General features: G+C 47.2%; 2 protein-coding genes and 1 long non-coding RNA gene across 3 annotated transcripts in view; 1 reads left to right on the forward strand and 2 right to left on the reverse strand.

Moving 5' to 3' along the window:
* Positions 1-4,592, reverse strand: part of PGM2L1 (phosphoglucomutase 2 like 1) — a 53,070-nt gene extending 48,478 nt beyond the window's left edge. Inside the window, exon 1 of the mRNA XM_082219342.1 lies at positions 3,869-4,592. Coding sequence (XP_082075468.1) covers positions 3,869-3,979 — 111 coding nt within the window. The 5' untranslated portion in view covers positions 3,980-4,592. The remainder of the gene's footprint in view (positions 1-3,868) is intronic.
* A 3,459-nt stretch (positions 4,593-8,051) lies between these two features.
* Positions 8,052-14,090, reverse strand: LOC309530640. Its single transcript, XR_014218802.1, has 2 exons — positions 13,988-14,090; positions 8,052-8,637 (listed from the first exon to the last, which is right to left on the reverse strand). It is a non-coding gene; the product is annotated as an uncharacterized lncRNA (long non-coding RNA).
* Positions 14,091-14,137: 47 nt separating this feature from the next.
* LOC309530298 (maestro heat-like repeat-containing protein family member 7) overlaps positions 14,138-17,621 on the forward strand; it is a 51,467-nt gene continuing 47,983 nt past the window's right edge. Inside the window, exons 1-2 of the mRNA XM_082219082.1 lie at positions 14,138-14,259; positions 16,494-16,741. Coding sequence (XP_082075208.1) covers positions 16,495-16,741 — 247 coding nt within the window. The 5' untranslated portion in view covers positions 14,138-14,259; position 16,494. The remainder of the gene's footprint in view (positions 14,260-16,493; positions 16,742-17,621) is intronic.

Raw genomic sequence — 17,621 nt, forward strand, 5'->3', positions numbered from 1 at the left:
TCTTACTAGTTAATATATTATTTTGTTTTCTCTCTTTTAGTTGTCAATTCATTTTAAAGTTCTAACATCTTCAAGTCTTCAAAACACGTTTTTCTTATTCCTAACTCTTAAAAGAAAGCAATATTTATTTCACTGGAAGACAGGCCCAGATACCAAAACACTACAAGCTCTTATTCAGCCAAATCAATCTGTTATAGCCGCTTTAAGGTGAAAGTCAAAAATATCAGTTTTGTGTCAGTCTGTGCATGTTCACCCACAACTGAGTCCCACTGTGCTCAATAGGAAGTATGTTACGGGGGAAACAGTTACAGTATTCCCTTCTTCCAATATTGGGAGTGGATGTCTTGCAGACAAGCATCCAGCTACACATCAGGTACCAAGGCCACAAATAGAACCAATTTTATCAGCATCTTTTAATCCTTTAGAGGCTAATTTGGTGATGGTTTAGTAAGCGCGTGTGGGGCATGAACAGTCCCTCTTCCCGCTGTAGATGGCAGGTCCAGACAGCTTGATTCCTATTGAAACCATGGCAGGAGCAAAAAGTTGAAGTCTCCCTTCCCCACCACACTGTCCCCACCACAGTGTCTAGATGGGGACACTTGCATTTATATATTTAAAACCCCAAACACTCAAGGGCTAAAAACATAAATAATGTGACTTTTAGTTCGGCCCTGAAAACCAGAGATTCTAGGCTGGCTTCAAGCATCTGGGCAACTCAAGTCAGCTATCTGTGGTACAACTCCTGTAAATAAACTCTGCCCACCATAGTTCTAGGTTTCCAAATACTGGACAAAGCTTGATTCTAATTTCTAGAAGTCAAATCCCAAAGAAAAAGGAGACAAGAATGTTCCATATATTGTTGTTGTTGTTGTTAAAATTTATAGTCTACTGTTAGCTTCATAAAACCATTATCAACTTATCTTCTGAATTATTGGTTTTATTTGACAGTTTTTCAGTAAATCAAAGATAACAAAGCAGTAGTGAATTGCCAGAATTATGCATGCACTTCTGCTAAAACAAAACTTAAATCTTACCTAAGAAGTCCCAATTTCATGGCCTAGCTTTCACATACATTCACAGAGAGAGAAACAGGCACACACACAACTTGTTTTATTTCTACAAGCTCATCTGTTTCTAGAATAAGATGACAGAGGTTGCAAAAAAGTATTCTGACATTTCTCCAAATGTGATATCAATTATCATGTAATGCTCCAAGTCTACACCTCATGCCTGAATAAGAAATGTCACAGAGCTTATGTGGGTCACCATGATTACACCTTTAAAGTTATACCTTTATTCCGCTTGATCCAATTAAGCAAAAGTACTTCAATTTAAATTGGATGTGAATCTAGCCATGTGCTGATCTCCTGTAACTCAAGGTAATTTCAAGGCACAGGCAAGTACATTTAGGAGCACAGGAAGCTGCCTTATCCTGGGTTGATTCACTCACCTAGCCCAGAACAGCTACTCTGACTTCCAGCATCGCAGGCAGGGCTATTTCACATCACCTGCTACCTGACCCTTTTTTAATCTGGAAATTTTAGGGATTCAACCTGGAATTTTCTGTAAGCAAAACATCTCCTCCATCACTGAACTACAGCCTCCCCCCCTCCATCCTTCACATTTCAAATGCAGGATGATTATTTTTTTACTAACTTTCCTCACTTATACAATTGGTGGCATGCATTATTCATCGCTTGCTACATCCAACCTCAGAGGCAACAGTTCCTAAAAATAGGCCCCAAGCCAATCTGCAGCATCAGCAAGCTGCACAGATAATGAAATATTGATGTATGGCCATTGTTACCAAAAAGGGGGAAAAAAGAGCTGCGGTACTTGGGTACAATTTTGACGTCACATACAGGGGCTCAGGTGCCACCTGCCTCTTTGTAAGATTTTGTATTAACAAAGGAACAATTAAGCTCAAAATGAAGCAATGACCCATGTAGGCTGCCATCTACATCACAAGCCCAGGTTAACTGCTGGAAGTGACAAGAGTGGAAAAACTGAAATATGTGGCATTATGTAAAGCTGTTGAAGAGCATGGAATAAAATGTTGAAACATCAAAGAGATGCAAGGTTTGGAGAAGCACGTTTTTAAATGCCTAGAATTCCCATAGACAACCATAGTCATCCAAGGATCTAACTATGGCGCACCTGGAAGCAGTAAAACACGTTAAGCTTCTTTTACATATTATACACTAAATTTTAGAGTGTGATAATGCACATAGCCACGTCAGTCCCATCTGCAGTAAGGCAAGATCACCCTTTTGCATTAATGTAGAAACTGTTGGTCTCCCGAGTTTATTTGAAAAATGCAGGCACCAAAATGTCCTCCTTCCCCTTGAAAAAATACATCCGTAGTCCACCTGCAAGATGTCATGTTCTTTTCCACTATTTCAGTTTTATTGTTGTGCTATATATAAAAGCTATTTTACAGAGAACCTTCCCAATGACTGAGAATTCAAAAAATAAAATTGTCTGTTTCCAAATTACTGATTGTTGCTTTTCAGACAGCTCTCACAGACTACTTCAAAAGGTTCCCTCTGCACAATGCTAATCAGACTCTGTATGACATCACCAAGCAAGCAGGAGGAGGAAGAGTAAGACATCAGGGAACCAGATCAGCTATAACTGACCAAAAGACCTACACACTACTGATAACCAAGTACAAAAGCAAATTTGATGCCAGACTGAAATAGCTTCCCGGAGGAAGCAGAACAGTGCAAAACAAAACAGGCAACAAAGCAAAGCCACACAGTTTGCAGCACTGCCTAGTTTTAAAAAAAAGAAGAAGAGAGAGAGAAAAGGGAAGTGTCTTAAGACAGTAACACACAAATTGTGACTTGCAAATTAATTTGTATTCTGCAATGTCATACCTTTCCAAGAATGATAGTGTCAAAAGAACTTGTGGGGCACTTACGGCAGAACAGCCCAGCCAAGAAAGTTGTTTAAGCTTGGTCTTAGAATTGCACAGCTTTGCGAAAACAAAATGAAATCAAAATAGCAGAGCTGCCCTCTGCTGAAAACAGAAATTTCAAAGCAGGAAAGTGCAAAACATCCAGCTCTCAGAAACACTTTCCTTTGTCTACAACATAGATGAGTCACTGCTCTACATTGCATCACTGTTTATTAAGCACTACTGCTTAAGGATAGCAGTACATGGTGCTGAAATAAGGGAGAAGCATCTCTTTTGAAGTGAGGGGATGCATTCATTTCTTTCTTCCAGAGCCACATGAGCCTCCTACTCAGAGAGGGGCTTCACCCCAATTTTAAACTATGGTCTTATGCCTAATTACATGGACCAGGAGCCCTATTTTAAGGGAACATGAATGCAAAGGTTTGATGGACACTAAGGAATCCCTCGCAATATGAGTAGCCATGTTAGTTGTTTGCAGAGAGTCTTTGGCAACTTAAAAGACTTAACAAATCTATTATGGCGCAAGCTTTTGTAGACTACAGTCTTTAGATGCACGAAACGTTATGCAGCGGGGCTTCGTTCTTGAGAGAGGGGAGAAATGGCAGTGGCAAGAGAAAACACGCACACCGATCTCGATCGCACAATTAAAGGCAATCGATAACGGTGCATTTCTTGCCAGCGCCGAAAATTCACCTACGCTGCAAAGGAGGGAGATGTGAGTTTCCCCGAAGCCTTCCCACCCCCCAGCAAGCCTCTCAAGCACGTTAACGTGCGCACGATTTTCCAGCAGTGCCCAGCGCAGCAAACTCCTATTTCTGGCGTTGGCAAAGCCCTTTAACTGCACGAGGAGCGAAATGTATAGTATCGCCCCCCCCCCTCTCTCTGGCAGCTACTTAACAGATCCTGGAGGCTTCGTGGGGGGCTATTGGGAAGAAGAGCCCGACCCACCTTGTCCCAGGTCAGCCACTGCCAGATGGCCTTGTCCAGCTGCAGGTCCCCCGTGCTGAAGGTGATGAGCAGGTTCGAGTTGACGTCGCCGGCCTCTCGGTGGTCCCCCATCGCCTCCCCAGGGGTCCCGGTGGGCGCCAGCAGCGATGCAGCAAGGGGCGAGCGTGCAGACGGGCGCCGATCTTGCAGGCACACTCGTGTGTGTGTGTATGCGTGTGCAAAGCCTCACCCCCGCCCCCTCCCACGCCCCCACCCCACCTGCTGGCCGGCCGGGTGGTGGGCGGGGCTGCCGCGGGCACGGAGACCGCCCAGCAGCCCAGCCAAGGGCATGGAGGCGCTCACTGGCCCCCACCCGGCGGGGGGGGGGGAAGGGCTGGTCCAAAATTGGTCGGGGGGGGCGTGGAAGGGAGGAGGAGGGGCCTGTCAATCTCCCCCCATAAGCCCTCAGTCGGTTTTGGGGTGGGGGAAGCCCCTCCTCTCACGCACAGAGAAAATTCGCCGGCAGCGGGGAGGCGGCAAATATTTGGGGTGTGGGGGGGTTGTCGAAAAAAGGCACCCCTCCCCTCACGCCCCCCTTTTCAGGCAAAAAGAAGCCCCTTCCCTCACAGGGCGGGAGACCTTCCCCTCACTTTTCCCTCACGGAGAAGGTGCTCCCCGCCCCCTTCAAGTTTCCCCTCAGAGGAGCTGCGCGCGCAACCGAGCGCGCTCGCGAACTTCCAAGGCGCGCGCACCAAGCCGGCCTCGACCACCGGGCGCCCGCCGTAAATAAGAGAAAAGACGAGCTGGGCCCCGCCCCCGCCAGGCCCCGCCCTCGCGCTCAACCGCCGCCCGAACACGCCCAACGGCCAGGACTTAATAATAATAAGGAGCAGGAGGACGGGGCGGGAACCACCCAAGCCCCGCCCCTTAGGCTGAGTAACGGGCTGCGGCAGGCTTGGATTGCGCGCGCAGCTTTCCCTAAGGGATTGTCCCGAGGGCTGATGGGTCGTGTAGTTTTCTCGCTCTTTTCGCTCTCTCCCACTTGGGGGCATTGTCGTCCCCGACAGGCGCCCTTGAGAAATGTGGAAGGAGGGCCGGATTTAGATTTGATGAGGCCCTCAGCTCCTGAAGGTAATGGGGCCCTTTATATGTCCATTTGTCATCTGTCAACAACAAATTGTTGCTGCTTTTTGTCCTGGATATACGCTATGGTAATTTATGGACCTAATGTACGTATTGAAAGCCATTGGCACATATTGCCATGCAACCAGTCCATGCAGAATGTAGGCACCCTATATAAAGGAGCAAAGCAGTGATATTTTAGGGAGCAGGCTAGCAGGCGGGGCCCATGACTTACATCACAGGAGCCTACACAACACCAAACACTGTTGCTGCACGTAGGTTTTATTTTATTTGTTTTTTATCTTATATTTTGGAAATGAACACCCAGTTGCTTTTTTCATTACATTTTTTGGGGGGCCCTCAAGAGAGTAGGGCCCTAAGCTATAGCTTGTTTTGTTGTTGTTTAGTCGTGTCCGACTCTTCGTGATCCCCTGGACCAGAGCACGCCAGGCACTCCTGTCTTCCACTGCCTCCCGCAGTTTGGTCAAACTCATGCTGGTAGCTTCGAGAACACTGTCCAACCATTTTGTCCTCTGTTGTCCCCTTCTCCTTGTGCCCTCCATCTTTCCCAACATCAGGGTCTTTTCCAGGGAGTCGTCTCTTCTCATGAGGTGGCCAAAGTCTTGGAGCCTCAGCTTCAGGATTTGTCCTTCCAGTGAGCACTCGGGGCTGATTTCCCTCAGAATGGAGAGGTCTGATCTTGCAGTCCATGGGACTCTCAAGAGTCTCCTCCAGCACCAGAATTCAAAAGCATCCATTCTTCGGCGATCAGCCTTCTTTATGGTCCAGCTCTCACTTCCATACATCACTACTGGGAAAACCAGAGCTTTGACTATACGGACCTTTGTTGACAAGATGATGTCTCTGCTTTTTAGGATGCTGTCTAGGTTTGTCCAGCTTGTTTAGCTTATACGTAACTCCGGCACTGGCTGGAAGGGAGCCTGAGGTTCAAATATATTCCTGCCGTGCAGGAATATGGAGTCACAGGGAATCAAACCTGTAACCTTGGCGTCATCAACACCATGCTGCAACCCACTGAGCTGCCTGGGCTGACTGCGTATCCTGAAGAAGGAGCTTGCACGCTTCTAAGGATTCTTCGCGTGCAGTGCAGGCTGCATCTGGAAACCGCCGCAGGGCTTCCCACCGCCTGCCACTGCCACCAGGCATCTCTTATCACGCTCCCCTTTTTAATTACCGTATTTTTCGCTACATAGGGTGCACCGGCCCATAGGGCGCACCTAGTTTTTTTGGGGGGAAATAAAGAAAAACAAATTATTTTCCCCCCAGGCGCGGGGCTGGGTGGGGGAAGCCCGAGCCCAGCCCCCAGAACAGGCTGCTATTCGCAAGCCTAGGGAGCCCGGCGGGAAGTCGCGCCGGTCTCCCCAGGCTTGCGGATATCTGCCCGAAGTTGCTCATCTCTCCCACAGCTTGCGGAGAGCTTCCTGAAGCCTGGAGAGCGAGAGGTGTCGGCTTCAGCGAAAGCCTGCATTCGCCCCATAGGACGCACACACATTTCCCCTTCATTTTTGGAGGGGGAAAAGTGTGTCCTATAGGGCGAAAAATACGGTACCTGTTTTGCATTCAAAACGAGCAGCAACCATTGCCAGGAGGGGGAAAGGGAAAGTGCAAGTCCGTTAAGTGGCTTGTTGTTCCAGTGAAAGCATCTCGCTGCCATGCAGCTTAATGATGGATTTCTTATAATAACTCTTTTCTGTCGTCACACCGCCCCGGTTAGATACCAGCGCTGGAGATTCTTCCCCATCTGCCCTGCGTTGCCTTCATTTTCCTTGCTATCTCCCACTTCCAAACTAGCTTCTGGAACAAAATGAGTTTAGCAAACGGAACCTATTCATTCGATAGTATGGAGTCTAAAATTAAATTGCACCTGGATGTAAATTGCATTTATTTATTTTATATCTCACCGTTTCCAGCAAGGAGCTGGGGGTGGTGTACCTGGTTTCTCCCTTATTTAATGCCCACAACAATGCTGTGAGGTAAGGTAAAGGTAAAGGACCCCTGGACAGTTAAGTCCAGTCAAAGGCGACTATGGGGTTGTGGCGCTCATCTCGCTTTCAGGCTGAGGGAGCCGGCGTTTGTCCACAGACAGCTTTCCAGGTCATGTGGCCAGCAGGACTAAACCATTTCTGGCGCAACTGGACACTGTGACGGAAACCAGAGTGCACAGAAACGCCATTTACCTTCCCGCTGGAGCGGTACCTATTTATCTACTTGCACTGGCGTGTTTTCGAACTGCTAGGTTAGCAGGAGCTGGGACAGAACAACAGGAGCTCAACCCGTTGTGGGGATTGAACCGCCAACCTTCCGATCAGCAAGCCCAAGAGGCTCAGTGGTTTAAACCACAGCGCCACCAGTTAGGCTGAAAGGCAATGACTGGCCCAAAGTCCCCCCTTGTGAGATTTTTCTCTCTGGTATTGGGAGAATCTTATGAATGCAAAGCCCTGCTAGATCAGGCCAGATACCTCAAAAGGAAACCCACAAGCAGAGCACAAGACCACTCTCTTCTCCATCAGCTTCCAGCAAGTGTTATTCAGAAGCGTTACTGCCTCATTCCATGGAAGAAGCATCTAGCCATCCTGGCAATATTAGTAGCCATAGATAGACTTATCCTGCTGTCTAGTTATTCTAGGGCAAAGCCCGCAAATGGATCAGTCCTGGATATTTGCCAGACATCTTGAACTGTAGGCTTCAATTAGGGTAAACAACAGCAGCTTTGAGAGACCAATAGTTTCACCCAGGAGAAGGCATTTTAAAATATAAGAGGCTGCTGGATCAAGCCAATGCCCTGTCTAGTTCAACCAGGTGAGAACTGCCCACAAGCAAACTGTAACCTTCAGAAATTCAGGTTTCATGTAAACACATCTGCCCCCCCCAAGAAAACTCAAAGACGAGTTCCAAAATTTAAGACCAATTTGTGGGTCCCTTATTAAGAACGTGTTTTACAGATGTATAAAGTTGTGGTGTATGTAATGGAAGATAGGTTTTCATAATGTATTTTGGAGGACGGGGTCTCAGGGGAAATTTAAAGAGCACCATTAAAAAATGATAACCCCAATTACATGTGTAAAACAAATATCAACATTTTAATAGGACGTCCTTCAAAGACAAAAACGGGGAGGCTGATGTACAGGGTGGGGAGGGGCTGCCCCAATATACAGAAGATGTGCATGGAACGAACTTAGATATCTGAAATATGTTCTGAGGCTGGAGTCTGACTCAAAAGCTCAAATAAAGGAATTTTCACAGTATGTCTGGAGGCTGGCTTTCCCCTTAAAGCCTGCTGCTAGAGAAGGAAGCAAAGGCATCCCTGAATGCATTATCAAGTCTTCTGTTGCCATGGTGACCACAGGCACTGCAGAGAAATCTGGATCATCTGGGCAGGAAGGCTGTGGAGATGGAGCTGTTTGCGTGTCTCTGGGTGCTGGAGGGAAAGCAATGGATGCCCATCTCCCCCAGAAACACAAGCAGTGGGTCCGGACCCTCATAAACCCCCCTTTTGTATAAACACAAAAATGATGGTCACAAAGCAGGGGTGACAGATGACGGAATTTTATCCTGCACAGGGCTTGGCGTAATTGCTCTTCCTTCCTTTCGCTCTTTTCATATCTGTAAAGAGGTTTCACTGGTTTTCAGATGGGTGCAGCTTTCATCTGTAAATTAAATTACATTTAATCAGATGCCACCGTTTTGCTGTTTATCAATACGAGCCACGTTATCGTAAAATTGCTTAAATGTGTTTAGTTCTGGAACGAGTGAAACCCTAAAGAAAAGTGTGTCTCACGAGCAGATGGTGACTGAACTCCTAAACCTGCTTTCCTGAGAAGAAGCCCCAATGGACTAGCAGGACTTCCTTTTGTGTAAACCCTTAATTGCACAATGCAAACCTGTGTGCTTACTGGGGACTAAATTGGATGATACATTTATAGAGTCCTTATGTAGGTTCCCTATTGGTAGAAGAAGATAACGGAGGCCAGCCAGAGAATACTGAGAAGCAAAGCAGCTAGTAAGCCTGATCTTTATTGATCTGTTGCAACAGGGTCCTCACTCACCACACGCAGGAGGGAGGAGGAACCCAGAACAATGGCATTTTAAGGTCCCTGCCCTAGAGCTCAAGACCACCCCTCCATACATCATACCTACATCACAGAAAAGGCGGTCTACAGCAGAAATCTGAGTGGTTTGTGTACCTCCTGTCTACCAGGTTACCTGTTTAATGGTCACTTGATTGGATTGCCTGGGGAGCCTGGCCAGTCTTTTGTAATGATAAATACTTAGTTCCTGGGCCAGGTCACAGGCTCACACCATATTCATATCTTAAATGTGCCCTTAAGACATGATTTGTGAAGGAAAAAGACCATGGGGAGGTTTCCCACTTTGACTTTGCAGAGAAATAATTGAGGTCAATTTGTTCAGGACTTTTTTCCGTGGGGTTTTCAGACATGTGGTTTATATATTTATGTATGTGTTTGCTTGGTACATTTATGAACATTTATTACATTTCTAAGGGACGCAGGTGGCGCTGTGGGTTAAACCACAGAGCCTAGGACTTGCCGATCACCAGGTCAGCGGTTCGAATCCCCGTGACGGGGTGAGCTCCCGTTGCTCGGTCCCAGCTCTGCCAACCTAGCAGTTTGAAAGCACGTCAAAGTACACGTAGATACATAGGTACCGCTCCAGCGGGAAGGTAAATGGCGTTTCCGTGCTCTGCTCTGGTTCGCCAGAAGCGGCTTAGTCATGCTGTCCACATGACCCAGAAGCTGTACGCCGGCTCCCTTGGCCAATAAAGCAAGATGAGTGCCACAACCCCAGAGTCGGTCACGACTGGACCTAATGGTCAGGGGTCCCATTACCTTAAGACCTTAAAATTCTTATCACAGAACCTAGTGCGAAGGGCTGGGGGCTTTAAGCCTTTGTCTCTATCCAGACCAGGGGCCCTGGCCCACCTTGCATGGCTGTTGTAGGACTACAGTGGTACCTCGCAAGACGAATGCCTCGCAAGACAAAAAACTCGCAAGATGAAAGGGTTTTTTGTTTTTTGAGCTGCTTCGCAAGACGATTTTCCCTATGGGCTTCCTTCGCAAGACGGAAACGTCTTGCAAGTTTGTTTCCTTTTTCTTAACACTGTTAATACAGTTGTGACTTGACTTCGAGGAGCAACTCATAGAACGCGGTGTGGTAGCCTTTTTTGAGGTTTTTAAAGACTTTGGTGATTTTTGAAGCTTTTCCAAAACTTTCCCGACACCGTGCTTCGCAAGATGAAAAAAATCGCAAGACGACAAAACTTGCGGAACGAATTAATTTCGTCTTGCGAGGCACCATTGTACAGCGTTGGTCCACCGCTGTATGAGGCAATATGCTTCCGAATACCACTTGCTGAGAATCTCAAATGGGCATCCCATTGGAGCATGTGGTTGGTCCCTGAGATAAGACCAGGATGCTGAACTATATGGACCTCATATGGACCTATATGGATCCGGCAAGACTCTTGCATTCTTAGGTTCTTACATTGCATCAGCCTTTCAGGGTCATGCAAGGTGACCTTGGTGGCTCTCCAGAAGACCAGCTGCGCACACAGATCAATCTCCTTTTTCCAGGACGGCTTTCATCTGATCATTACTTATTTAACACCAATACTGTCCTGCTTTATCTGGACGTCTCAGATTACGAGGCACTGATACCCTGGGGGCTGGATGTTTCACTTTGTCCCTGTTAAGCTGGTGTGTGTGTGTGTGTGTGTACGTGTGTGTTCACTCCCAACCTCTGGCAAACCTTAAACTTGGGGTTTTTTTAAATGAAAGCATCTTCAATGCTGGCTCACTGCAGGAGGAGCAACAAAGAAGCATAGCTGTCAACCGTCCCTTATTTGGCGGGAAACTCCCTTATCCCAGCGCCGTGTCCCGCTGCTGTCCCTTATTGATGATGTCCCTTAATTTCCCGGGTTTCAAAGGAAGCAGCTCCTCTCCCTCCCTCCCTGGCGGCCAGGGAGGAGGGAGGCTCCAACTGTGTTGCTTGGCTGCGTTGCTCACCCAATAAAGAGTCTAAGAATGACTGGGGGGGTGGAGTTTGCATGCCTTGTGCCGATCAAATCGTACGCGTTGCCTGGGGACTTGCCTTTGCTCAGCGCTTCCCAGCGGAGAGGTGACGGTGGTTTTCCTTGCTGCAACCCCTTTGCCGGGTTGCTACACTGTGGGAACCACCACTTGAGGCTTTGTTTGGCTGCTGGCTGGGCTTTCTGCCTTTGGTTCGGAGGGGCTCAGAAGTCGAACATACCTGTGCTCTGAAAACCCCTTATTTTGGCTGCTGGTCCCTTATTTCCGAGGCTGCTGGTCCCTTATTTTCAAATCTGTAAGTTGACAGCTATGTGAAGAAGTGAAGCGGTGAGATTGTACAGGATGAGTAGTAAGACATGTTGGAAATGCAAAGATAAAGATGGAGATTTTTACCACATGTGAGAAAATGAAACAGTTTTGGGAACTGATTTATTATGAATTGAAAAATATATTTAAATACACTTTCCCGAAAAAGCCAGAAGCTTTCTTTCTAGGCTTGATGGGAGAGGAAATAGAAAAAGCAGATCAAAGGTTATTTATGTATGCTACGACTGCTGCCAGAATTTTGTTAGCCCAAAAATGGAAAGTACCGGAATTACCAACAAGAGAGGGGTGACAGACTTGATTATGCGGAACTAGCAAAACTGACCTGTAGAACCAGAAATCAGGAGGAAACAAAATTCCAAAAAGATTGGAGTAAATTTATGGAGTACATAAATAATAATTGTAGAAATTTGAAGACTCTGGCAGGACTGAAATAAATCTTACGACGTAGATAGGATTGGATACAATAAGAAACTGTGGAAAAGTAGCTGACATAAGAAAACCTGTTGAAGGGAGGGAAGGAAGTCAATGCTCAGCAGAGTGTGGGGAAAGAATGTGGGTAAATGACTGTTGAATTTTACTGTATTTTGTTTGTTTGTATTAAATGAAACACCAATAAAAAGCTTTAAAAAAACAAAAGTGAAGTGGCTTGGTCCTGAGCTGATTTTCTCGTCTGACCTGGGGTCAAAGCAGCTGAGCGTTTTTGTCCCATTCAACCCAAAGGTTAAGAATGTAAGAAGAGGCCAGCTGGATCCAGCCAATGGCCCATCTAGTCCAACATAACAATAACAATAATAATAATTGATTATTTATACCCCGCCCATATGGCTGGGTTTCCCCAGCCACTCTGGGCGGCTTCCAACAGAACACTAAAATACAATAACCTATTAAACATTAAAAGCTTCCCTAAACAGGGCTGCCTTCAGATGTCGTCTAAAAGTCTGGTAGTTGTTGTTCTCTTTGACATCTGGTGGGAGGGCGTTCCACAGGGCGGGAGCCACTACCGAGAAGGCCCTCTGCCTGGTTCCCTGTAACCTCACTTCTCGCAATGAGGGAACCGCAGAAGGCCCTCGGTGCTGGACCTCAGTGTCCAGGCTGGATGATGGGGATGGAGACGCTCCTTCAGGTATACTGGACCGAGGCCGTTTAGGGCTTTCAAGGTGAGCACCAACACTTTGAATTGTGCTCAGAAATGTACTGGGAACCAGTGTAGGTCTTTCAAGACAGGTGTTATATGGTCTCGGCGGCCGCTCCCAGTCACCCGTCTAGCTGCCGCATTCTGGATCAGTTATAGTTTCTGGGTCAGCTTCAAAGGTAGCCCCACATAGAGTGCATTGCAATAGTCCAAGCGAGAGATAACTAGAGCATGCACCACTCTGGTGAGACAGTCTGCTGGGCAGGGAGGGTCTCAGCCTGCGTACCGGGATAAGATGGAGATAGCAGCCAGGTTTTAGCAACATGCGACGAGGATTCGTGAATGTTAATATACAACTTGAGTGTTAGATGCAGGTTTCTGATGAGTGTTTTTATTGAGCTGAACCCTCCTGGAATCTTGTATATATACCAATAAAAGTTTGAAAATTTGAACTGGATTTGCCTCCTGAGTTGCACAGTATAACTACGCACAATGTGAAGGAGTCCTTTTTATCTGCTCTGAATCTTCCAGCCTTCCGCTTTGTTGGATGCCCACGAGATCAACGCCAGGCTGGCAGCTCTGCCGGGGAGTCATAGTCCCTAACCTCCAGCGGGCATCGGGTTGGGGAAGCCCGTTCTGTAGCAAAAGCCTTGCTATGGAGATGGTGGGGCGATGCTTTGGAATTCTGCAGCGTCCCTCTGATTGGCTGCCGGTGATGTCATCCCCCATTCAGGTTGACTCTGCTGTTCCTTGATCACAATGGTAAAAATCTCGCCCCGGTTTCATTGAATGCAAAGTCAGATGAATTTGCAAAGGTTTTGCTGGCTCTCTGTCCCACCACTTTATCATCATCAATGCAACAGAGGCATCACCCTTCTCCTGATGACAAGTTTCCTTCCCTAGGTACCTTACCGGGTCCATACTTTCAACCTGAATAGAACAGATTTACTTTTTCTTTTGCTGCATATTTGCAACATGCTCTGTCATCAATGGGACGCGGGTGGCACTCTGGGTTAAACCACAGAGCCTAGGACTTGTCAACCAGAAGGTCGGCGGTTCGAATCCCCACAACAGGGTGAGCTCCCGTTGCTCGGTCCCTAAAAGCACACATTCTGCTCATGTAAAAACACCAGGCAGGCCCCACAAATAACCCAGAGAAACATTTTAAATAAAAGCACGCATTCTACTCATGTAAAAACACCAGACAGGCCTTACAAATAACCCAGAGAAGCATTTTAAATAAAAGGGCACATTCTACTCATGTAAAAACACGCTGATTCCCAGACCGTCTGCGGGCCAGATTTAGAAGGCGATTGGGCCGCATCCGACCCCCGGGCCTTAGTTTGCCTACCCGTGGTTTAACAAGTACAGTAGCACTTTCTTTTATCTGCCCTGAAATCTTCCGACCATGAGTTGTAGCATGATGAGAGAGGGAGGAAAACCTTTTCTCTATCCCCTTTCTCCAATCCATCCCTAATTTTATAAACTCACCTGAACTCAACATTGAGAAAAGCTTCATGAGCCCAGGAACCACATCGCCGGGTCAGCACACACCTTGGTCCACCCTTTATTACCTGTGTGTTTTCATAGCAACTCTGCCTTGCGGTTTCCCGGGTGACCCCATCCAGCTGCAGTGTAAACCCTCCACCCAGTGAATCCCCCCCCCAGCACTAGTTGCCCTTGTTGCGATGTAGGGCTGAGTTTTGCCTCTTGAGCTGCTTGCCTGGAGTGAACCGAAGATCAAATCTACTCTCAGCCAGACAGTAAGTGCTACAGATCTGTGGTCCTTCTTTTCTGGAGGAATAAGCTGCTTGCATCATCTCAGTTCGTTAGGAAAGGTGAAGTCACACAGTGCATCTACAACACAGATAAATTAAGACCCTCTCCTTCCCTGGAGGTTTCCAAGCAGAGATTGGAGGGCCATCTGTCATGGATGCTTTAGCTGAGATTCCTGCATTGCAGGGGGTTGGAATGGGGTTCCATTGCAACTCTATGATTCTATGATTCCAACTCTATGATTCTATGATTCTAAATAATGATGGAATCATTATTTTACCCTCTTGATTTGCACCACCACCAACTCGCCAGCAGCATCCACATTACAGATGCAGGAACCTTTCAATTTCATAAAAACTTCTCACAATATACACATTTTTGTATGTGCTTTTTGTCAAAAAAGGGCACCTTTTTGTAAGAAATACAATGCATTTTGTATGTCGTTTTCATGAGTTTATGTGTTTTTAGACACGCTCTCGCCTAATATATACATCGCCGTGCCCAAATTTTGTTTGAAGAGATGCATCACAAGAATAGACTGGAAAAACGGAGAATTTCCACAGGTTTCGGTTGGTGTATAGTTTCAGGAAGAGCAAATTGGGCAGGGTCATATTAAAATGCAAACGGAACCAGTTTCCTCCTGCATCCTTTGCATCCATAACTAGGACTGTGATTTTTTATATATTTGAGAAGCTCCTGCCCATATATGTTTGCTTAAGCTATAATAATGGGGTCCCTGAATGGCATAACAACATCAGAAGAGTCTGTCTGGATCAGACCAGTGGCCCATTTAGTCCATCAACCTGTCCTCTCATTGGTCTCTTTCGGGGAACTTGCAAACAGGATCTGAGCACAAAAGCAATTATCTCCCTTCCTGTGGTTTCCAGCAGCAGGGATTCAGAATCATTGCTGCTTCCAGCTGTGGAGGCAGAGCATAGCTATTGCGGCTAGCAGCCATTGGTAGCCTTATCCCTCATGAATTTCTCCAGTCCTCTTTTAAAGCCATCACTGCTTCCAGTGGGGGTGAGTTCCATGGTTGATTTATGCACTTTGTCAACCCTAATAAGGAGGGCTGCCAAATGAAAAGCTCTAACAGGACAGCCTAGCTGCCTTGGTGGCGCTGCGGTCTAAAGCACTGAGCCTCTTGGGCTTGCCGATCGGAAGGTTGGCGGTTCGAATCCCCACGACAGAGTGAGCTCCCGTTGCTCTGTCCCAGCTCTACCTCTCTTTCAAATCAGAACCAGTGAAGGCGGTGAAGGTCCTGTTTGAGTGTCTGGAGGCGGTTGGAGGATGGATGGCAGCTAACGGATTGAGGTTGAATCCTGACAAGACAGAAGTACTGTTTTGGGGGGACAGGAGGCGGGCCGGTGTGGAGGACTCCCTGGTCCTGAATGGGGTAACTGTGCCCCTGAAGGACCAGGTGCGCAGCCTGGGAATCATTTTGGACTCACAGCTGTCCATGGAGGCACAGGTCAGTTCTGTGTCCAGGGCAGCTGTGTACCAGCTCCATCTGGTACGCAGGATAAGACCCTCCCTGCCTGCAGACTGTCTGGCCAGAGTGGTGCATGCTCTAGTTATCTACCGCTGGGACTACTGCCATGTGCTCTGCTTGGGGCTACCTTTGAAGGTGACCTGGAAACTACAACTAATCCAGAACGCGGCAGCCAGACTGGTGACTGGGAGCGGCCGCCGGGACCACATAACACCAGCCTTGAAAGACCTACATTGGCTCCCAGTACGTTTCCAAGCACAATTCAAAGTGTTGGTGCTGACCTTTAAAGCCCTAAACTGCCTCGGTCCAGTATACCTGAAGGAGCGTCTCCACCTCCATCGTTCTGCCCAGACACTGAGGTCCAGCTCCAAGGGCCTTCTGGCGGTTCCCTCCCTGCGAGAAGTGAGGTTACAGGGAACCAGGCAGAGGGCCTTTTTGGTAGTGGCACCCGCCCTGTGGAACGCCCTCCCACCAGATGTCAAAGAGAAGAACAACTACCAGACTTTTAGAAGGCATCTGAAGGCAGCCCTCTTTAGGGAAGCTTTTAATGTTTAGCAGACCACTGTATTTTAATACTTTGTTGGAAGCTGCCCAGAGTGGCTGGGGAAACCCAGCCAGATGGGCGGGGTATAAATAATAAATTTTATTCTGTTCTATTCCTTTACCTTTACCTTACCTTTTGTTTCTATAAACAAAACCTGAGGTGTCCCTTCTTCCTGTCTGTTACAGAATGGATTTGAGCAGGTACCTGGGAGACTATGAAGATGACATCTTCCGAGGGTCTTCCCCCCTGGGGTGGGAAGAGTCTGAAATTTTTCTGGGTAGCCAGAGCGGGACAGATCTGAGCCAAGGGGACTTTCAAGATGACACAACCGAGTCTATCACGGATGAAAGCGGGCCGCTGCTTCGATGCCTCAAGAAAATCTACCGGAAGGGAAAGAAAGAAAAGACGAGGCGACGAAAAACCATGACTTCAGGTAAAGCAAGGTCTCAGCGGCTCAGATTGCATTGGAATTGTGGATGCGAGGAAAAATAAATTAAAGGATAAATCCTAGATGCCAAGTTCCAGGTTCGGGGCTAGTTAGTGCTCTTTGGTGAGGGAATCCCGGTAGAGATTTATAATATGCAGCAAAGTGAAATAGGCAGCAATATCGGCTGTTAGGCCTTTAAAATATGCCTTTGTGAGTAACCGAACAGCCCCTGCTGCCCCAAGCATAGGAAAAGACCACAGGTTTGGTCAGTTAAAAATGGGTTTACTTACAAACTCTTCAAAGGTCAGGTTCATGTGCTTTTCCACACATCCATTCAGAAAAGTTGCACAGACAGTAAAACCAGGCTTAGTTACAGTGGTGATGAAGCACGTGAACGTAAGCAGGTACTCGCTTGTCGTTAATAAGGATCAGGCAGACACAGCTATGGAGAATAAGAAGGTGAAGTTTATTGCCAGGCAATAAGGACCCAGTTTGGAATCTCTTCCAAAAGGAACTGGGACCCCGATTGACAGAAATCCAGAGGTCTTTATACCTGAGCAGATCACAGCAAATCATAGATCATGAGACAACCATGAGGCAGTCACGATATCGCCAGCGAAAATTAGCCAATTAGCGAGCTTCTTGCCATGCTTCCAGCTCCTGGTCAAGCACAGAGTTCTAGTTCTGCTTTCCGCTGCTTGCAGTGACGCTCTGTCTAACCTCTCCCCTAGTTATGACAGGACAGGGAGTTTTGGAGATTTTGTGGTTTTGCTCTTCCTGTTCTGTGGATTAATTTAGCCTGTATCTGAGGGGATTTTGTACCAGTATCTCTGATTCACGTCTTCCCCTTGTCCAGGGGACACGGATGTTTGTAGGGGAAAGGTCG

Source organism: Podarcis vaucheri (assembly GCF_965113315.1).
Source record: "Podarcis vaucheri genome assembly, chromosome: 4".
Taxonomy (NCBI): Eukaryota; Metazoa; Chordata; class Lepidosauria; order Squamata; family Lacertidae; genus Podarcis; species Podarcis vaucheri.